The 23,719-nt window shown below is 41.5% G+C and overlaps 1 protein-coding gene across 1 annotated transcript in view; it reads left to right on the forward strand.

The window, feature by feature from the left end:
• The first annotated feature begins 2,020 nt into the window (after nucleotides 1-2,020).
• The window catches only part of Mct1 (Monocarboxylate transporter 1), a 359,238-nt gene continuing 337,539 nt past the window's right edge, over nucleotides 2,021-23,719 (forward strand). Inside the window, exon 1 of the mRNA XM_067136498.2 lies at nucleotides 2,021-2,212. Coding sequence (XP_066992599.1) covers nucleotides 2,065-2,212 — 148 coding nt within the window. The 5' untranslated portion in view covers nucleotides 2,021-2,064. The remainder of the gene's footprint in view (nucleotides 2,213-23,719) is intronic.

The raw sequence follows: 23,719 nt of genomic DNA on the forward strand, positions 1-23,719 counted from the left end.
TGTTATCTTCAACGTATTTAATGATAATGGACAGATTTATAATTACCGTTTTGGAAATACACAAATATGATAATTGTGATATGCATCCTCGCCGGCTTCGGGGTGTAGTAGGGGTAGCGAACCTGCCTCCTCCCCGGAGGCCCCAAATTCCATTCCCGGCCAGTTCAGGGATTTCTACCTGGATCTGAGAGGTGGTTCGAGGTCTACTCAGCCTACGTGATTACAAATGAGGTGCTATCTGGCGGTGATATGGCTGCCCCGGTCTAGAAAGCCAAGTAGAACGGCCGAGAGGATTTGTCGTGCTGACCACACGATACCTCGTACTGCAGGCCTTCGGGCTGAGCAGCGGTCACTTGGCCCTTCGGGGCTGTTGCGCCATGGGGTTTGATTTGTTTTTTTTCGATATGCATCTTAATATTAAAGCTCGCGCTGCTAAAACATGATAGACCGAGCTCGATAGCTGCAGTCGCTTAAGTGCGGCCAGTATCCAGTAATCGGGAGATCGTGGGTTCGAGCCCCACTGTCGGCAGCCCTGAAGATGGTTTTCCGTGGTTTTCCATTTTCACACCAGGCAAATGCCGGGGCTGTACCTTAATTAAGGCCACGGCCGCTTCCTTCCATTTCCTAGTCCTTTCCTATCCCATCGTCGCCATAAGACATATCTGTGTCGGTGCGACGTAAAGCAAATAGCAAAAAAACATGATAGACTGATAATATTTGGGGTTAATTATCTTCGTATACTGTAGTCCGGCTCCTTTGCTGGAAGGTCAGCGTACTGACCTCCGGTTCAGACGGTCCCGGGTCTGATTCCTGCCCGGATCAGGGGTTTAAACTGCGTACGGTTAATTCGTCTGGCTCAGGAACTGGGTATTTGTGTTCATTCTAATTCGCATCTCTTCTTCTACATACAACACACTACTGTACATAACCAACTACCACAGAAACACGCAATACTGAGTACGTTTCTGTACATAAAGTTGCGTCAGGAAGGGCAACCAGCCGTTAAACTGGTCCAAACCACTCCAAGCTCCTCCAATAAATAGAGAAAATTACATTAGAAAGAAGAAGAAGAAGTATATTATTCTGTCCCTTGACACAACAAATACCACCATGAATTACATCTGTATAACAGTTTAATTTCATTGTCGTCTTCGCGGAGAAATTTGAAGTTTTCTATTTGCAAGTTTAGAACCTCATTAACCAGGACTAACTGGGGATCTAGGTTGTCCGAATTAATGGAAGTCCGGATTAAACAAGAAACTTATTAAATGAGCCAAAGTACATTTTTAAACATTCTGTTCAGTAAAAAAAAAAGCAAGTAGAGTAAAGTATTTTAAATTTAATAAACACAAATATTAATCTATATGATATAATGCAATACAGTATTAGGCCGTACAAAATGCAGAATAACCGGTACAGCACGGAATTAGAAGATGGCAATCAAGGCACATCTGCATTGACCATACTTGACACGCTTACTGGATTGAAGAAAGTGCTTATCGTTTGTTGTCTTTCTTTGAGTTCATTTCTCTAATAATTACCTCACGTGGATGCCTCAGATGTTCGTAATATGCAGATATGTTTTCAACGTTGTTATCTTCAACGTATTTAATGATAATATTTGGCTTCATCCTGTTCATTTCATTCGTTTCAGAGCATTCTGCAGCAATCACACTTTCATGGCTCGTAACTGGGCTTTACACTGTAATTGCATTTATGTATTACTATTAAACGGTTGTCCGGATTAAAGGAAGTCCGAACTAATGGGGTCCGGATTAATGAGGTTCTACTGTATAGCATAATCTACCTGAGGATAAAATATCTGAAGGTTACCTATCATTCGCCCATTCTGTCATAATCTCCTCATCTCAGGAAAATGCATTGTATCTGTAAAGACAAAACCACTTGTCTTGATTGTTGCAGCAGAAATGGCCACGGGGAGCGCTGGGCTCGCGTCATGCGGCCGCCCCAGGCCGGGCCGCTTAGCTCGGTGTGTGCGCTCAGTGACGCTGTAGCAAGAGTCGCGCTGACAGCGGGATCTATGACGAGCGCGCCGAGCCACAGATGACGCACGCTCCTCCGGCTAAGCGGCGGCAAGTAGACGGCGAACTTGAGAATGAGCGCGAAGAAGAATGTAGCCTCCAACCGACGCCTCCGGATGGTGGCTGGGGGTGGGTCGTCGTCTTCGCCTCCTTCATGATACACATTGTCAGTAAGTACAACTTGTCCCTTTTTCCAATATTGTACGACTAAGCAGTGTGCGAAGTCTCTCGGTGCAAGAAAAGAATATTTTCCTTCTCCATGAATGCCCATAGCATTAGAGGATAAGTGGATAATTTGTAGAGTCATTATTTTCCCATGTCTTCAACTTCGAAGCCACATGATAGAACAAACTCATCCTTACGTTGTTTCTGCGTCCTTTATATTATCTCCTGTACATTTTACAGTGTGTGATGTGTCCGTGCCGATTAAAGCCACTTGATATCAAGGAAAAATGTCTGTGAACGACTCTTCGTGAAATATGCTTTCAAAGAATGAAAATCATGCATATTCAGTGAACTGAAATTATTCAAGATTCAAGTGCAACAATATTTTGCAACGTGCTTCACGACAATGCTGATGAAAGGGAGCTATATTATGTAGGTCTATTTGTCTTGGACTCATATATGTGAATTTGTTGTGTTTTTCTCCTTTGAAGTACACAATTACGAAGCGATGTGTATTCCTTGGAAAAATCTAAATGTTCCTACAGTATAAGAACCATTTCACATTTATTTCAGAGTTGTGCAAACTGACAGAAAGTTGTGTGAAATCTCAAATCGAAGAGAAGTACTCTTAATTTATTTTCATTTTAGTAGTAGCAAGTAAATGATTGGAGTTTCATCCAGACCTATTCAAAATGTATTTCTTATATTTTACGCGGTCATTTGTATTTAGGCTGGTTGAATCGCGCCAAGATTTAAGATGCGGAAGTAGCTAAAAGCTTTCCTAATGAAGCGAAGTGCGAATGTGTAAAGGTCACCACGTGCTCGCAAGCGTGCGTAGTATACCACGTGCTACCATGATGCAATGCGGCAGTGAAAACTCAAAAGAATGACAGCTGTCTGCCAAGTGTTCTCCTGTAACAAATAGCCATGACCTTGCGAACCAGCATTTGCAGCATTTACACAGATATCTCAGAGAGGTTTTAAAGTTACGTGTAATTATTGATTAACTGGATGAAATTCGATTCAAATAACGATGTAATATTTGCGTGTGGAAAACTCCAAGTTCGAGAGGAGTTATTTCCTGTTGTGGTTGACAGCTAGTAGTGTACTTTGTTTTATTTGTGAGGAGGTTGTTTACTCTTGTATCACATTAAGATTTGGGATATGAAAGTTATCAATCACTAGCGCTTATATAATACAATTATACCTGATAATCTGGGTGTAATTGGAAATAACTTGGACTAAGATTGTCTAGGAAACAGTAAGGGGCGAGGTATCTGAGAGCACTATTACTGGCTTCTCGCCAAGGAGTCCACGACTCGATTCCCAACCAAGGTATTTATGAATTTTGAAATGAGAAGTCACGTCCCTTTGGTTCGGATTCCACGAAAAACTGGGAGTACCGTGGTTAATATGAATACCATATAAACGATCGCGTAAAAGTACTGACTTGCATGTGAGGGTGGTGGCTTTTCGAAGATTGCTGGGTTTTTCACGTCACACCGACGCATATCTTATGATGATAATGGGATAAGGCAGAGCTAGGATTAGGAATGAATCGACCGTGGCCTTAATTAAAGTACAGCTCCAGTAATTTCCTAGTGTGAAAATGGGAACCACGGAAACCCATCTTAAGAACTGCCAATAGTTGGGGTTCGAATCCCGAATAGGGTACAAGCTACCGGTTACGTGATCCAATGATCCAAACCGCGTAGCAATCTAGCTCGATTTCATGAAATGAAATTATTCGTTAGAGAAAAAGAACAACCATGAAAGGCGCGAGAACGAAATACAAGTCCGGGTTCTTAACGGAGTCCGGTGAAACAGGAGTTGATCAACGGAGGTTGCGTAAGAAAGACAAAAAAGAAAGGCCTGGTATATGTAAGAGAAATATTGACCTAACCACCTAGGAGCGTCATGGTCAACACTTTGCAAGTAAAAGATGTTATCCCATTGGAATATCTTGACTTATATGATATAGACTATTCTATCACAATATTCGGCTGGAAACAAATGGAAAACTATGAAAGTTCACTTCTAAGGCAACCAATGAGATTACATTGATAATGGACGCCACCAATGCGGGTGAAATTAAAATAATAATACTAATAATAATAATAATAATAATAATAATAATAATAATAATAATAATAATAATAATAATAATAATAATAATAGGGCCAGGCTGAGGAGCTCAGACGGTTGAAACGCTGCCCTTCTGACCCCAACTTGGCACGTTCGATCCTGGCTCAATCCGGTGGTATTTGAAGGTGCTGCTCAGATACGTCAGCCTCGTGTCAATAGATTTACTGGTACGTAAAAGAACTCATGCGGGGCTGAATTCCGGCACCTTGTGGCGTCTCCCAAAACCTTAAAAGTAGTTAGTGGGACTTAAAGCAAATAATTTTATTATTATTATTATTATTATTATTATTATTATTATTATTATTATTATTATTATTAATTGAAACCTTCATAGAATGAATAACAATGAGCTAACAAAGAGGATTTTTATTACACCTCCAAATTTAAAAAGAACACCATATGCTGGCTGAGAGAAACAAGATGGGATCTGCAAAGTCTGAAGGTCACAGATGATGACATAACTAACAGAGACGAATTCCGCCGACAAATCACTTATACAGAATTTTCGATTCTGCAAGTCCAATGTCAAACTAAGGGAGTAATGTCAGAGAAACAGAGACAGGCAGAGAAGTTTCGCTTCCGCAAAGAAAGGAAGGAAAAATGTACCGTAGTCTTAGATTCTAAGCGATCTTTAATTGGCCGAACTAATAATAAAATAATATTAATGTTGATTTTACCTTCCACCAACCCTTCACGATGATTGGAGACCGCAAGGTACAATAATGTTGGTCTGATGAAGTTATTTAACATAATCTGACGGGCATTATTTACTACAGATACAGCTCGCCACCGACAGCTTACAAGGCCACCGTTCTACCGTCCGAATCACTCAGCCTGGCAATAATAATAATAATAATAATAATAATAATAATAATAATAATAATAATAATAATAATAATAATAATAATAATAATAATAATAATAATAATAATACGCGGCGAGTTGGCCGTGCGGTTAGGAGCGCGCGGCTGTGAGCTTGCATCCGGGGGATAGTGGGTTCAAATCCCACTGTCGGTAGCCCTGAAGATGGTTTTCCGTGGTTTCCCATTTTCACACCAGACAAATGCGGGAGCTGTACCTTAATTAAGTCCACGGCCGCTTCCTTCCAACTCCTAGGCCTTTCCTAACTCATCGTCGCCGTAAGACCTATCTGTGCCGGTGCGTTGTAAAGCCACTAGCAATAATAGTAATAATAATAATAATAATAATAATAATAATAATAATGATAATCGTATGGCCTGGGTACTATGTGTAGGACACCAAATTTGTTACCAGCGATCTTTTCCATACCGACATCGTACAACATGGATTGTCGAATGGAGTTTATTCCGCTCTTCAAAAGTCCGATTAGCTCTTCCGGGTTTGAACCCGCGATCTTTGGATACGGAGACCGGCACTCTATCACTGATCTTCAGAGGGAGCTCATTTGAGAAATTAAAATGTAGTACTGAACTTGGAGGAAATGTTGCTGTGTGCTTCCAAACTCGCACCCCACTGCTTCACCAAGCGTCAGATACCATCCGTAAAGAAGGATCCTGTTTACGGCGTGAACCATTACAGCACGGTAGCTTTGGGTTCACCGTTATGAAAGAATTATCCCTTCAGAAATGTAGTTAGAGGAACGAACAAGTGGAAGGTCAGAAGTAGAGGGTGGGTGGTCAAGAACCTCCCAGCGTTTCTTCGCTGGCCTATGTGTCACAGGGGTCCAGGGTTCGATTCCCCGCAGGGTCGGGAATTTTAACGATAATTAGTCAATTCTGCTGGCACGGGGACTGGGTATATGTGTTGTCTTCATCATCATTTCATCCTCATCACGGCGCGCAGGTCGCCAACTGGCGTCAATTCAAAATACTCTGGCAAGATGAACTTGTCCTCGGACACTCCCGGCATTAAAACCCATACGCCATTTCATTTCAGCATGCGGGCGCACGTTGTCGTGAAGAATGATTATACAATCCGCCTGACAGTCTTCCACTGTCAATAATTGAAGCACGGCACATGATTCACTTTTGACAGATCTAGAATCGCTGTCACATTTGCTCACAGCTAACAGAGTCAAACGACGGACGCTACCTGCCAAATCCTTTTGGAGAATGATTGTATACAGTCTTTCGACAGCTTACTGATGCGTGCACAGTGGGGCGAGTTGTTGGACTAGGGCAAGTTTAATTTAATCCCACCTCTGAAAGTCTGCATACTGTATTTAAATTCTAGCATATTTTATGGAAGATTTGTAATAGGAGGGTTGAAACAGCACACACACAGTCATATGTACCTATTACTCCATCTGAATATAAACAAGAGTGAAGTTAAAATGTTGGAGGTAAAATTCCGATAGCGAATTTTAGTAGTGAAGTTGGCAACACTCGTTTCCAGAGAATCCGGGTCTTGTTAGCATCTGATATAGAATTTGCATAGTGTCATCGAGGTTAAGGTCATCAGAGTGCTATCTCCAGTATGTGAGCTGCTAAAGTTCGCTATCATTTCCAAGCAGTAAATCATCATGTAATAATTTCTTTTCCTGACAGATGTCTCTTGTTATCTCTGTATTATATTTATAGTTTTTTGTGAACTTCACATTTGACTTTTGCAACTCTTACGATATGAATTGATGTCAATCGGTAAGGAGTAATGCCGGCAGGCGTACAGTAGCGCAAGGGAACTGGTCGATGCGCCTGGAACCGGTTCGAATTCGGTTACGGATAGGAGTTTAATTGCCGTCGTCAGTAAGGAATTTATTTCATTATTATCCGGAGCCGAGTTCTGCATTTGAGAAATGAGTGGGTTCAAATCCCACCGTTGACTGTTCTAGGAATGGTTTTCTGTGGTTTCCCAGTTTCACTTCCAGGCAACTTCCGGGAGAGTGGTGCTGTGACAATTCCTTTTCACAGGCCACAACCGATTCCTTCGACCTCCTTACCTTACCCAGTTTCATTCACCATCATTCATTTCACCTTCATTAGTTCATCAGCTCAGAGCCTTCGTGGCTCACGCGGCAGCACGCCGGCTTCTCACCGCTAGGTTCCGTGGTTCAAATCCCGGTCACTCCATGTGAGGTTTGTGTTGGACAAAGCGGAAGCGGGACAAGTTTCTTTCCGGGTACTCCGGTTTTCCCTGTAATCTTTCATTCCAGCAACACTCTCCACTATCATTTCATTTCATCTGTCAGTCATTAATCATTGCCCCAGAGGAGTGAGACAGGCCTCGGCAGCCGGCACAATTCCTATCCTCGCCGCAAGATTGCAGCTTCATTCATTCCATCCCTGACCCCGTCACTGACTGGAAAACAGGTTGTAGGTTTTCATCATAGTTCCTCAGCTCAGTGTTGCCAGGTCTCCTGAAATTTCAGCAGAACTTCCAATTTTGTTGCAACACACCAGAAAACCCGGAAAAACAAAAAAATCTCCCGAAATTTCTTCCAATCCAAATTTATGAAAACGAAGTAATAATCATAACTGTTACATAATATATTTGTGCTGAAAAACTCTTTTCTCGTCTCACTGTGTAGCGTTTTATCGATAACATTCGTTACGTACTTTCCCGCACTCATTTTAGGCTCGAATTGCGGATTCTCTTCCCTCTTATTGAACTCAAAACTCACGCCTGACTGCATCATTCGAAGGGAAATCCCCGACCCGCATATAATCAGATCAGGATGTTAAGTGAGTGAGTCCAGTCAGTCGATCAGACCATTTCTAGCTGCGTATTGAAAATTATATTCAGGATCTTGACACCGAGTGGCGGATATTAAGAAATACGGAGGTGAATGTTGACTGTACAAATACAATAGAATTCTGGAATGCAGTATATAAGGTAAAAAAGGGAGATGGATCCCAAATAGTTCCTAAGCTATCAATCCTGATGTTGTCACTCTTGTGTTTGCCCCATTCATCTGCCAGTGTTGAAAGGATTTTTTCTTCTATCGATCGAATAAAAACAAAAACCAGAAATACACTGAGCACTCAAACGATCTCCGGACTTCTGTATTCAAAAAGGAATACAAAATCTGTATCTTGCTATGACTTCAAAATTGGCACACGTTTTCTACGTCTGATGAATAGAGTCACCTACAGTGAGAGCTGGGAGAAAGTAGAATAAGAAGAAGCATAAGCGTAGATTGGCCAGACAATAAGGATGAGTGAAATTGTATATTTTTCTCATAACAACTTCACATGACTATAGCATTCTTTAATTTAGTTTTATGATACAATTTCAGTCCTCGAGAATCTACTAAAATTTTCATTAAAACTCCTGATTTTTTTACGTACAATCTACCGATATTTTATTTATAGACCTGGCAAAACTGCCTCAGGTGAAGCTGACGTCACGAAGGGCATTCTGCCTTACAAATGAAAATCTACAACCTGTTTTCCAGTCATTGATCGGGTCAGGGATGGAATGAATGAAGCCCCACTTCGCGGCGAGGATAGGAATTGTGCCGGCTGCCGAGACCTGTCGCACTCCTCTGGGATAATGATTAATGACTGACAGTTGAAATGAAATGATAATGGAGAGTGTTGCTGGAATGAAGGATGACAGGAAAACCGGAATACCCAGAGAAAAACCTGTCCCGCCTCCGCTTTATCCAGCACAAATCTCACATGGAGTGACCGGGATTTGAACCACAGAATCTAGTGGTGAGAGGCCGACGCGCTGCCGCCTGAGCCACCGACGCTTCGCACTCGTACATACATTCTTTAAGATAAAACTTCGCACACATGTTGATATAAGCTTTGTACAAGGTCAATGTCAATGTCGACTTCTAGGCTTAATGCTTTTTTCATAAGCATATGGATCACATGTGGAGTGTACGCACTTAGCAGACATGAAAGAACCTACTCCACTTTGATACTACCGTACTGCTTCTGTAGTTGCGGCCTTCTCGAAGTTCAGTGCAGGACTGTGTCACGAGATCTCTGTGACGACACAGCTGTTATATATTTCCGGTGTTAAGACCAGGGTCGCTACCTTCACTTTCATATATCTCGTCGATCTTTTTTTAAATTATTTTTTTTAATTTTTTTTTACAAAACGATCTTCAGAATTCCGTGCGAAGGAAAATGAAAGTTAGGTCTGGAAATACAAATCTGACCGAGCTCGATAGCTGCAGTCGCTTAAGTGCGGCCAATATCCAGTATTCTGGAGATAGTGGATTCGAACCCCACTGTCGGCAGCCCTGAAGATGGTTTTCCGTGTTTTCCCATTTTCACACCAGGCAAATGCTGGGACTGTACCTTCATTAAGGCCATGGCTGCTTCCTTCCCACTCCTAGCCGTTTCCTATCCCATCGTCGCCATAAGACATACCTGGTGCGACGTAAAGCAAATTGCAAAAAAAAAAAAAAAAAAAAAAAAAGACAAATCTGGACCTCGAATATAACAAAATGATAATTTAAAATACTAGACAAGGGAGGAAGTATTATATGCTTGATACCTTTAATTTCGGACAACTTCATCTTTTCCGAGTGTGGTAGAATACGTCCACGTTATTCCCTGTTTTCCATAAGAAAAGGGACCGAAAGGGGAACCCCCAAGGTCTCTCCACTTGGGAAAATGGGTTGACACATATGAGACCCCAAACTGGACTTGACATTGTTTCAGGCTCCGCACTTTCAACATTTCTATTCGTCTCCCTTCGTAACCTCTTATTTTCTTCCGACCTCCGCGTGATAAGGTTTCCGAGGCCTAGGGAGCCTTTCTATTTCACGCCTCTCATGGATCTTCTCTTTCTTTTGCCGATACCTTCATTCTTCGAAGGATCAGACCCTTTCAGTTTTCTTTCTGTTTATAGTTACGGAGGGAGGGTTGCCTAGTTGGTCTTCCCCTTAAGACAATAATCACCACTATCACCTCAGCATACGGGTTAAATAATAATTTTCTTAATACAAACAAGTCATTATCCTTGTCTTTGCTGGAATACAGTGTTCACGGTGCACTATGTCTATGTAAAGCAAAGTAAACCAAAGCAGAGTCGTCTCCGTACAGGCCATGAAGGCCGTTGGAGGGGTGGAAGGTAAAGGCTTCCACTAACCGTAACCTCGGCACTTGATGGGGTAGAGTGGTTAGCTCTACGCCCGGCCGCCTTTGCCCCCAGGAATTAACCTGGTACTCATTTTTGGTGTATGCTGAGTGAACCTCAGGGCCATGTGCACCTCCGGAAGTGGAAATCTCGTTTCTTAAATTTTATGACTTCCTGACGGGGATTCGAACCCACGTCCTTCCGGCCTAACCGAGCACCTCTCTACCGCCTCGGCTAGGCAGCCCCTACTATATCTATGGGCTAGAAGAAATTTGTTTCTTTTATTGACCTGTCAGTCTCATCCTTGGCTTTGAGACGATATGAAAGTATGAGCGATGCTATAATAGTAATGCCATTCTTTATGCAGCCAGTCCCTGTTATGAATGGTGTGAAAATGTTGCTCATAGAGTCGGTTTGTGCAGGCATTTCAGTGGGCTTGGCAGACTGAGATGCAATAGCAACTTATACCTCAGTGAGAAAACCAACAGGAAACGACCTTACTCCTTATTTCCCCAGTACGTCTCTTCAGGAATGCCTGGGCCACTTATGACGGAGATGTTGAGGTTCTCACCAGCCTCCGGACTGAGCACTCAACTACATACATTATCCTGTAATAATAATTATTAATATTTAAATAATATAAAATTATTAATCCAATATCAATAAGGTTATTATTATTCTTGATTCGTTATGCCCAAATAAGAGCGCGTTTGAACTTATTAGCAAGTTTTGTCTTTTCTTCTTCTATTCCCCATATCTCTTCATCCTCTCGCTGTGTTCCTTTTCACGTTGTTCAGTCCATTCTGTATTTAGTCGAGTGGGCTTGACGGAAAAATTGTGCTTGTGAATTAAGGTTCTGAATTTTATTCTATGGTTTCTTCATTAATGCCAATTTCATTTAGATCTTCATTGATTTCTTTTAGCCAGTTATTGTGAATTTTCATTGATAAGGCGAACTTTAATATTATTATTATCTTCGCCATCATCATCATCATCATCATCATCGTCGTTTTCCTCTGTGGATCAGTGACAAAGTGTCGGCCTGTAGATCCTGAGATCGTAGTTTCAAACCTGGTAGAGATATTCGGATAATTGAAGGTTAGAGAAAAATCGAAATCGGCATGTAAGAGATCTCTGGTGAAACATTTGGTGTTTACCAGACAAAATTAAAATCTCAGCCATAGATCAGTTTATGCCATCTCTTGGAGAAAAAACGAAACGTCTAAACTGACATGATGGCAGCCTGTGTGGTGTCAAATGGAAATGTCTGCAGCACTGGAGGTGAAATATTTCATTTTACCCTTCTTCTTCTTCTTGTTTTCGAATGGGTCTACTATGGACCACGTTAAGCATCATTCATTTACGGTTCTTCCTCTTTCGATCGGCCCAGTACTTCTTCATCCTTTCGGAGTGGGCTTCTTTACGTTCTCGTGACCAGTTGTTGCCGGTCCGTTTTTTGCTACTTTGATCTTGGACCTTAATTTTGTTGATGATTTTTCTGTATTCCTGTCTGTTGTATACTACCTGCTGTGATATATTATTTTCCTCGATATCCTCCTTGACCCCTTTAAGCCAGCTAGTTTGTGTCTTCCTGTTCTCCATGTATTCCAGAATTCGCTTGGCTGTTCTCTCTGGTGGCATTCTTTTAATGTGTCCGTAGAAGCAGAGTCTTCTCTTCTTGAAGGATGTTGTAATTTTTTCGGTCCTTTTGTATAGTTCCTCATTTGGTCGCAGTCTAAATTCTTGACCCACTTTCCTGGGCCCTAGTATCTTCCTCAAGATCTTCCTTTCTGTCTTTTCAATGTTTTCTAGTAAGCCCTTCCTGTTCAGTGGAATACATTCGATCGCATGTAGACTTTACCCTTCAGGATAATAAACTCGCTGTTTTGACTCCTTAAAGTTGTAACGCCAACTGGATCTTGGTCACAGAACATTTCACCAAGATCTGGTAGTGCTATGATAATACGGATTGTCATTTCACTTGGCTCTGAGAAGCAGAATTCAGTTCAGCTGCATTGCTGTTTCGTTCTGGGTGTGCAAAATATCACAGATTGACCTGGCTGGAGTCCGCTGGAGCAGCTAGAATGTGTACCGTAGAGCGAATAAATTATTGCAAACCCCCGCAGCAAATCCACACATATGTAGCCGTTAAAACAATGACAATCGCACGTGGTTACGCTCGATAAAGAAGCGCACGCGTCATACCTTGGAGCATTATCTACCACCATTGAACCACATCCCACCACAATTCCAACCGCATATTTGAGATACAAGACAACATGTACTGTGCGAAAAGTTCCCACGTCATTAATTCGTATTAACTTCTGTAGTCGTGTCTCGTAATAGACAAACCCCAGGAATCTAGGAAGATGAAGTGTTTGTTCGTGGAGAATTGTGATACAATAATGATAGTATTATTTGTTTTACATCCTTTGTTTTTTGGAGCCACCGAGATGGCGGAATTATGTCTCTCAGAGGTTCTTTTCCGCGGTGGTAAATGTACTGACACGAGGCTGACGTATTTGAGCATCTTGAGCCGGGATCGAACTCACCAACTTGGGCTCCGAATGCCAGCGCTCTACTGCCAGAGTTACTTAGCCTGGTGACATTCGCGGACAATATTTTTACCCAGGCATTATCACAATCCACGGCAGATTTAATTTGGATCCCCCAAAGTCTTAGCGTGTCGTTGCGACCACGTGTTCACACCTGAGTTTGTAATTGCTTGCGATTATCTCAGTCCAGTTCCTTTTGTTTCTATATCTTTCTGTTTGGCATCGCTTAGTCAACTCTTCGTCTCTACCGACTTCGACGGTATTACCTTTATAAGGCCCACCTTTCAAAACCTTTCCCTGTTTCCTTTCTGTTTGGTATCCCCTGTGGGGGGGTTGGCTGCATGGTATACATGGTGTTTGAGAGATAACTAAAAACACCTTACAGAAGATAAGGACGGATGTCCGCAATTCATAAAATATGATTTTAAAAAATAGCGAATGGTCTGAGTTCAGCCAGTACTCTTCTTAGATGATTTGCAGTATCCAGTATTCCGGAGATAGTGGATTCGAACCCCACTGTCGAGAGCCCTGAATATGGTTTTCCGTGGTTTCCCATTTTCACACCAGGCAAATGCTGGGGCTGTACCATAACTAACGCCACGGTCGCTTCCTTCCCATTCCTAGCCCTTTCCTGTCCCATTGCCACCATAACACCTATCTGTGTCGGTGCGACTTAAGACAACTTGTAAAAAAAACGTTGATTTGCAAAACGTGAAGGATCAACTGAAGTGGAAGAACTAGGCGAAGAAGCAACCTTTTTTCAAGGGAAGCGTGGCTTTTAGATCTTCCGAGGAAGGGGCTTGAAGTTGAGTGTGATATTTGTGAGGTAGTTAGTAGTTTCGTTACCCCTCGGCTTATACCACTCGCCGTACCATGCTTCAGGCAGTATGCGTGCTTAGTGTGTAAGAAACAATTCTAAGTACACCACTGCACTACAGCTGTACACATCACTTCACTGAGGTTTCAGAACCTATTCTGCAAGCGTAATTTGCAAGAGGCAATATTCTAAGTTCATCATTTGCACTGCAGCTTCTGGTAGTAATAATGATGTTATTGTTTTTACGTCCCACTGACTATTTTTGATGGTTTTCGGAGACGTCAGCTTCAGGTAGTATACATGCGTAAGTTGTATGAAAATATAATAAATACTACCTGAGTTACAAAAGTCAAATTTTCAATTTCGTTTCTTTTAATATTTTTAATGGGACAATGTTCTGACCTCATATTTATTCAGGGCGCTGCCAATAAATAGTAGAAAAAATAGTTGTACTTAACTCCCAAACAGACTGTGAACTAATTGCAGTGTAGCTCTACATCAATTTTTATTTTTTTTCTGTACATTTCAAATTTTCGGTTCATTTTTTATTAATCTCGGATTGGGTGTACAAAATTCGGAAGTACGTTGAGATCAATATTTGCCTATCTGTTCGTCCGGCTCCGCGGTGTAGGAGGCAACGCGTTCGCCTGTAACTAGGCGGCCCCGGGTTCGATTCCCGGCCGGGTCAGGGATTTTTAGTTTGTGATGTCCTTCATCTTCCTTTCCTCACACAAAACATTTCACTCTACTGCCATTCCAATTACACGCACGTTCATACAATATGGTGCCAGTAGGGGCAAAAGATCTACATGGGTCGACGCCCCGAACAAATAGCATTTTTTAAAAACCTCTGTTCGGTACCTGAACAGGAAAGACTGGGAAATGGCTTGACAGAATTTCTCGAAACACGGGATATAAATTTAGGGACAATGGATCTGAGCGCTAGGACAGTGGTTCTCAAATTGTGGTACGCATACCCCCAGGGGTACACCTGAGACTTTAAGTGCGGTAAGCGAACAGCTTTCTGTGGAAAAGTTATGAAAAATTCAAATATGGAAATAAATGAGCATTTAAATATATATGTGTGTGGAGCCACGCTTCGCTTGAAAGTTCCAACTGGACTACGACACATCAGAAAACTCTGTCACAACATTCACGCACAACCGTCCCATTGAAAATTTTATGGTTTGTAATGTCTGAATTTCAAAAATAATATCGAAAAATGTTCATCGGTTTTTTATTAATTTGACATTCACGCTAAAATCTAGCATTTCTTTTAACTTTCAGACAAATATGGTATTTTCACCGGGTTGAGTGGCTCAGGCGGTTGAGGCAGTGGTCTTCTGACCCCCAACTTGGCAGGTTCGATCATGGCTTAGTCCGGTAGTATTTGAAGGTGTTCAAGTACGGCCGCCTCGTGTTGGTAGATTTATTGGCACGTAAAAGAACTCCTTCGGGACCAAATTCCGGCACCCCAGCGTCTCCGAAAACTATTTAAATGTTTAGTGGAACGTAAATTCATTTTATTAATATTATTATTACTTTACTATCATTGTGTTATTCTTGATACGGACAGAGTCTTAAAATTCCCGTGATATGATAAAAATGTAGATCCTTCGTGGCTCAGGCGGCAGCGCTTCGGCCTCTCACCGCTGGGTTCCGTAGTCCAAATCCCGGTCACTCCATGTGAGATTTGTGCTGGACAAAGTGGAGGCAGGACAGTTTTTCTCTGGGTACTTCGGTTTTTCTTGTCATATTTCATTCCAGCAACACTCTCCAATATCATTTCATTTCATCTGTCATTCATTAATCGTTGCCCCGGAGGGGTGCAACAGGATTCGGCAGCCGGCACAATTTCTATCTTCGCCGCTAGAAGGGGCTTCATTCATTCCATTCCTGACCCGGTCGAATGACTGGAAACAGGCTGTGGATTTTCATTTTTATGATAAAAATTTATTTTTAGCTTCACAATCGGGTCTAATGTGTGATGAGTATTTAAGAGAATGGTTTATAATCAATTAAAACTCCTCATTAATTAGCCAGGTACTCATATTCCTTAAACCTATCATTTAAGGATTTTTTCGGGGAGGGTCACTGAAATTTTAGCCATGAGTGAGTGTGTACAAACTCATAATAGTTTGGGAACCTCTGCACTAGGATATATACAGTCAAATCACATTATTATAACCACCTGCCAGTATCCAGAGAAACCGGCATTCGCAGCACGGACAGCAGCTACTGTAGACGTGCTGGCAGTAACTCGGTCAGGTGCTGATAGATCTCCGCAGAAATCTGATATCGTGCGGGCTGCAGCGCGTCCCAGAACTGTTGAACGGTGCATGGCGGAGGAGACAAACGGCGAACACGACGATCAATGTCATCACACAGATTGAGATCAGGGCTGTTTGGGGACCAGAGAAGAGCTATGAAGTTTTGATATTGCTCGCTACGTGTCGACACGTCTAGCCGTTTGGCAAGGCGCATTTTCGTGTTGGAAGATCCTGTCCTTCGGAGGAAAGACAATGATCATGTTCGGTGGGCGTGATAGCCGAAAATGGATTCATAATGAAATCGAACAAGAATGCCTTCCACATGGATGGTGAGTCCTAGAGGATACCAATGGAACATCTCCCAGATCATATATGTGTCCGCACTGCCTTGTGTTCATCCAGCAGTGGTTGCAGGGTGTTGGTTCTCTAACGTTTCTCACCGGACACGCTATGGACCATCCGTTCTATGCAGCTGACAACGTGACTCGTTGAAGAAGGCTACCCGTCGCCAGTCAGCAACGGTCCAGTCGCCACACTGTCGAGCTAATTTCAGTCGTTGTCTACAATGTACCTCTGTCAGCACGAGTGCAGTCATTTTCCGTCTACAACGCAGCCCCATTTGTAGAAGGGCTCGCTGAACTGTTGTGCTAGAAATGTGTCTGGATGCCCCCTGCTTCATTTTGACTGTGAGCTGTTCCACTGTAGCCTATTGGTTGGCCTTCATGCACAGTCGTTGTCTACGGAGATCCGCAGTTTCAACTATGGTTATTTCCAATGGTGCCATTGGTCCTCTCACGATATATCTTTACCACAGCGGCACGTGCACAATTCAGGAACATCGGTGTTTCCGAAATGATGCCACTTTTGGCCAAAAAAACGTATGATCATCCCTGTTTGCAACTCGGTTAAATTGCTTTCCTTACCGATAACAGCAGAACGTGCAACATGGTACAGCCAGCCTGTCGCTCACAATATACTCGCTTCACCAACCCACATCACGAGGCGTACGTCATTTGTTATGCGCTACAAGATGGCACTTGTAGCAGGTCGTCACGATTCGACTGTATTATTTTACCGAGCAAGTAGATATGCGGTTTGAGTCATGTATCTATCAGCATGCGTTCGGAAGACTCGAAGAGGCTTCATGCTTAAAGCTATCAAGATGTCCGTTAATAATAATGCTGTGAAAATAAGTTGTACATTGTTTAATGATCGACAGAAAATAATGAAGATATGAAATATATAAGTATGGTGCTAATTTCGGAGAACGAAAACAGAAAATTCAGTTCGTGAATATAGTACCCTCTGCTGGAATATTTATAAAAAATTTCTGTCCCAATAAATGGCAGTTCTGTTTTAAAAAATATTGGGGGAAGAAAGGTGCCGGTACTGCGAACCGTTTCGTACAGACAGAAAAAAATAATGTACTGACTTAATCTATCGCATCATTTTCTTCCATATCAATTTCATGTCCGTCATCTCAACAAAATTAATGAGAATACATCTGCGTTTTACTTCTCCTTTATGTACGGTTTCACATTTTTAGATCGACCCTCACCCAATTGATATCAAAATTTTTCGCACTGGGAAGTCCACGTGTTACGTAACTCAAACTAGTTAACACTGAAAGTTGTAGGTTATAAACAAACCGTAACACACAATACTGAAGAGCGTTTGCTTTTAACAGAAGAACTTAACCTCCTTTAAAATGTTTTTCTTCCATATTCGAATTGAAAACGTATTATAATTAATTCCCCGCACTATTGGAAAAAATGTTGCAAATAAATGGGAGTATTTCGAGGAAGATCTTCAACGTGACAGCTAGACCCAGATAATAAGAACATATTCTGCGAAATATTCTAGTTGTAAGCATGCACGTGCTGCTTTTTACAGCTACCTCAAATGTAAACAAGCAGACTTTTAAGATTTTATCATTTAAACCATATGTGCTCATCTGGGCGCCCGTTGAGGCTAGCCCAATGCGGCCGAGATGGCGTGACGTAAATACGGGCAGCTTACGTAGCAAGCATACGTCACAGTGAAGCGAGAGAGCGAACGCACTTTGCAGGAAGGGAACGGTGACGTTCGATTGTCATTACGAAGCTCTCCTACACTACTCAGCGAAATGCTGAATCGGGTGCAGTATTTGAGAAAAACGCTAAAATCGCAAGAAAACCGACCTTTTCAAGATATTCTTGTTTCATTTATACTGCGCTTGATGTAAACAGTCAGCTTTTTCTTATATTTATACATTCAAGGAAAACTAAGACGTTGTAATTTTTGTTTTACATTTTGCGAAGGTACAGTGCATGGTTTGAGCGTACAACCTACGATTTAATTCCTTGGATGGGAATGGCAATAATTCAATTTTTTAAACTAAAATTCGTGTTACTCATTCAAAAAAATTAATATATTTACATAATTCAACAAGTTTACTGCTTGATTTTTCACAGTGTTGTTGCGTTGTTTGAATTTCCCTCTTCACTGAATTTGAAAATACTACTTAAAACTTATCAGGTGTCCGATGATAATAGCTAGCCTCTAAATGGCGAGGGGGTTTCATATCGAGTGGGGGCATAGATATTTACTATCCGAAATTAAATTAGAACAACAATGTAAATATATGTACCAAATAGATATACGGTATGTCTTCAAACAAATAACCTGACTGAAGATATTCCCGGTAAGCATGATTGGATTGTTGGTGAGTTTATCAGATAATTTAAACCCAAGCAACAACAAGCCACAGTTCATCCACCTTAACTACGTATTATATTAGAAATGCTTCTAAAGCACCTCTTAAAATTTGATAGTGAAAAGTGTAATTCATTATGTACATTACAAAAGTATTTGAAGTTTTAGGACTCTTATTATATCTGATCAAAATACACAAATTGCAATGAACATAAATAACTTATTTCTTACAACATAACCTGAAAATGGCGTGGATTTCTGCCCTCTTTCTTTCATTACTTTCTACCTCAGTTTCGAAATCGTGTATCGCCCCAGTGATCGAAAATGACTAGAAGAACTTTGCCCAACCTTCACGGCCTGTGACGTAACCATAACGTCACTGTGGCTGCCAGTCCGCCCGCTTACAGTGCTGGGTACCCGCGGGAGCCCAGCGTCAGCACCTCTGGTGTAAAACTACCGTGCGTGGAGATTAGCTATGTATGTGTCAAAATGATTAAAGGGTTGTGGAGATAGAATATATTCGTTGAATCCACGGTAACTAGAAGAGACGGACTACGCTGACGCTGCACGGAAAAAAAAGAGGATGAACAAAATAAAGCCCTGAAAGTTAGGCCTAAATTAATAGCAATGGTATTTTTCTTAAACAGGGTTTTTGTTATTATTATTATTATTATTATTATTATTATTATTATTATTATTATTATTATTATTATTATTATTATTATTATTATTATTATTATTATTATTATTATTATATACTTTTGTTAGTGATAAGTTAAAACAAACAATAATGTTAGCACAGTACTTACCATTTTTAGGAAACGTAGTAACATGCAATATTTAATCCTGTATATTTTATTGGTCTTAAGCGTTTCTATTTAGACTTAATCGGTTAATATAATTTCTTGATTGTTAAGCTTTGATCTGTTTCATTTGTACGTGTATAAGGAACTTGTTGTAGCCTAAATTGCTTCAACTAATTGGGAGCTGTAAATACTAAAGTTTACGGTGTATTGAAACATCTAAAAATGATTTTTAAACATATTAGCAAAAGGTCTCACTATTCTGGCCTACAAAGTAGGTCTGCAATGTTTGCAAAAGCACACAAACAAAATAATAAAAATTATAGTCTTTTGCAACATATTAATGTGAAAATGTTATATTACTACGTAAACTTATTTGTGATAAGGAAGATAAGTGGGGAGCTTGGTACACTGATTTGCAGTAAGTTACAACGCCTCGCAGACTGGAGTCCACTGACGTCACAAGCTCCTAGCGTAGTTGAATCCCTTGCCTGTCGTTAGCGGTAAATAAAAGGGGGACAGTAGGGGATCTCAAATTAAGGAACGTGACTTCGAGATCACGGACCCCTAGCAGAGTTTGGAATTGGAGATACTTATTCGTGTCAGTGTGCTCGCTTTCATCATTCCTGCCTGACCTCCCTCTGAACTCTTTCGATACCGATGACATTAGGTTTGCAAGACCTAGTGAGTTGTTAATATCCACACCCTTAATGGCCCTTCCCTTTCTTCCCTCAAAATCCTCAGTCTTAGAAGGATCAGAACTCTTCATTTACCGAGCGAGTTGGCCGTGCGGTTAGAGTTGCGTAGTTGTGAGCTTGCATTCGGGAGATGGTAGGTTCGAACTACAAAGTCGGCAGCCCTGAAGATGATTTTCCGTGGTTTCCCATGTTCACACCTGCTGTACCTTAATTAGGGCCACGGCTGCTTCCTTTCCACTCCTAGCCCTTTCCTATCCCATCGTCACCATAAAACCTATCTGTGTCGCTGCGACGTAAAACAAGTTGTAAAAACATTCCCTCTTCATTATTTTCCCTTAGGCCAATATTAAGCGCGTATGGTTGTTTAGTTGTATTTCCTTTTAAATCAATTATCACCACCACCTCCATGATGCAATATGACGTCAGGTAAGCAGTTATTAGCTGTGAGAGCTTTGCTACAAATCGTAACGTGCAACGAAAGGCTTATCTTAGAATTGAGAATGCTAAAGTTCGGATTTTAAAACGTTATTTACCACGAAAATGACTTAATAGCTCAAGATAACCTTCTGAGTTATCAAAGGATTTATCACCGACTTTCTACATTAAGTACCTTCTTATGATTTTATCTACCCACCCGTACACACTCCCAAGTTTGCCGCAAAACCAATTACGAGAATAATTACATGCAGTGGTTAACACGCTGGGTGCCTATATACAGACAGCGATCATATTTCTAAGGTCCCACAATAAGAAACAGTAAACAAGCTTCCTTTGATTTACCAACATGATTTTTGGGTTGAGTGGTTCAGACGGGTAAGGCGCCAGCTTACCAAGTTGGTAAGTTCTATCCTAGCTCAGTCCAGTCGTATTTGAGGGTGCCCAAATACATCAGCCTCGCGTCAGTACATTTACCGCCACGGAAAAGAACGCCTGAGGGACAACATTCTGGCACCTCGGCGCCTGCAAAAACATTAAATTAGTCAGAGGGACGTAAAACCATTATTATTATTATTATTATTATTATTATTATTATTATTATTATTAATGAAAATGAAAACCTACAACCTGTTTTCCAGTCTTTCACCGGGTCAGGGATGTGATGAATGAATCATATACAGGCTGTTAGTACGATGGGGGTCGCCACTCCCAAAGTGAGTTATTAATGACTGATAGATGCCATGAAATGAGAATGGAGAGTGGTGCTGGAATGAAAGATGACAGGGAAAACCGGAGTACCCGGAGAAAAACCTGTCCCGCCTCCGCATTGTCCAGCACAAATCTCACATTGAGTGATCGAGATTTGAACCACGGTATCCAGCGGTGAGAGGCCGACGCGCTGCCGTCTGAGCCACGGAGGCTATTATTATTATTATTATTATTATTATTATTATTATTATTATTATTATTATTATTATTATTATTATTTAACAACATGTTTATGATAAAAGATGGTATACACGTATGAGAAAACCTGCGCGTCCACCGGTGATCGTCATGAGACGAATGTAACCTCCTTCAAGTGCCGTAATGATTATCGAGGATCATCATTCACAAAAACCATAATTTCTACTACTTCCCACGCCGTGCATTTCTTTGTTCTTCGGATCACTTTACGCCAGGTCGTCTTCTCATTCTTTCCAGAAGAGCCTTTGTCTCGTGTCCCGAGGTCCTGAACTTACTTCTTGAGCCAGTGTGTCAAGAGACATCGGCTAGATCCTTCGTGATTGTAATTGCCCATGAGTGCTAAATTTCCAGGTCATGAGAATTTCAAGAATTCTTCGACATATTCTAGTGTTAGGCATTCGAGATACATGAAATGTCGTATGGCTTTTAGTGCTGGGATCTCCCAGGGCGGATTCGGCTCGCCAGGTGCAGGTCTCTTTTATTTGAAGCCCGTAGGCGACCTGCGCGTCGTGATGAGGATGAAATTATAATGAAGACAACACACACACACCCAGCTCAAGTGCCAGAGATTAGCCAATGATGGTTAAAATTCCCGACCCTGCCAGGAATCGAACCCGGGACCCCAGTGACCAAAGGCCAGCACGCTAACTATTTAGCCATGGAGCCGCACTTCGAGGTAAATGACTAAAGGATAAGACAGCGCTTCCCCATAGCAAGCGAGAGCTTTCCAAATTTTGAGTACCAGCTCTGCATTTAACCTCAGTGGTACCCACCCCAAAAATGTTGACGTGGGTCGAGGTCTTTCGTAAAAATTTCCTGTATTAATTTGTATGCTCTATCTCTCCTCTATTATTATTATTATTATTATTATTATTATTATTATTATTATTATTATTATCGAAGGATGGGAACTGTTTTTCTCTCGTTCTCTGAGCGTTAAGGAGGACTGGTAATGTGGTTGAAAACCACGTCGGTTTTCCGTTAAATTTGCAATCACCACCTATTGAATGGATCCTGGCTCATACGGGTCAATCGACAAATCTTGTAAAATCGACACGTCTTGCAATGTAGTGCAGAGGATACAAAGTACCTTCCATAATTTGGCTAACCTCAAGAAATCTACAAATCTATAGCTACGTCAGAATACAAGAAATGATAGCGCCATGCAGCAAATGAGTACTAATATAAACCTAATCAACTCCCATGGCAGTGACAACTTTCTCATAATTAATACGATTAAGACACATCCTATAAAGACAGGTAAGGACTGTGGCTATTCTGAAAGAAAGACCTCCATACCCACTCATGGTCAACGGTGTGGTAATACCATTGCAAAAGTCTGTGAAAAACTTTGGGGTCATTGTAAATTAACCTTCAGTTGGTTTGAACAAATGCGAGGGGTAGCGTGCTTGCCTCTTACCCGAAGGCCCTGGGTTCGATTCCCTGCCAGATCAGGGATTTTTACCTGAATCTGAGGGCTGGTTCAATGTCTACGTGATTACAGTTGAGTAGCTGTCTGACGATGAGACTTCTGCCTAGAAAGCCAAATATAATGGCCGAGAGGATTCGTCGCGCTGACCACACGACACTTCATAATCTGCAGGCCCTCGGGCTGAGCAGTGGTCGCTTGGTAGACCATAGCTCTCCAGGGCTGTTGCTCCATTGGGTTTGGTTTGGTTTTTGGTATGAACAAATAATTGATGATTGCAGGGATGTATATGCTTCACTTCACCCACTCAAAATTCATCAGCAGCTTCCTCCACACAGTATAAGAGTAGCCTAATTCAGACATTCCTCTTACCAATACTCAACTATTGCGATGTTGTATTAGCTGATGTTACTGAGTAGCAACAAGGAAATTGCAAAAGGCAACGAGCTCTTGCATCCATTTTATTTCATAAAGTGTGCCACTCATGTCACCCCCTATCTCATCGTCACGTAGGCTGAGTGGACTTCGAACCAACAGTCAGATCAGGGGAAAATTGTACAGTACTGTGTAACAGTCATGGTATTAATTGTGTAATTACTCCATGGCTTAATGGTTAGCGTTCTGGCCTTTGGCCAGAGGGGTACCGGGTTCGATTCCCGGCAGCGTCGGGAATTTTAAC

This window comes from Anabrus simplex, chromosome 1 (genome assembly GCF_040414725.1).
Source record: "Anabrus simplex isolate iqAnaSimp1 chromosome 1, ASM4041472v1, whole genome shotgun sequence".
In the NCBI taxonomy this organism is placed as follows: Eukaryota; Metazoa; Arthropoda; class Insecta; order Orthoptera; family Tettigoniidae; genus Anabrus; species Anabrus simplex.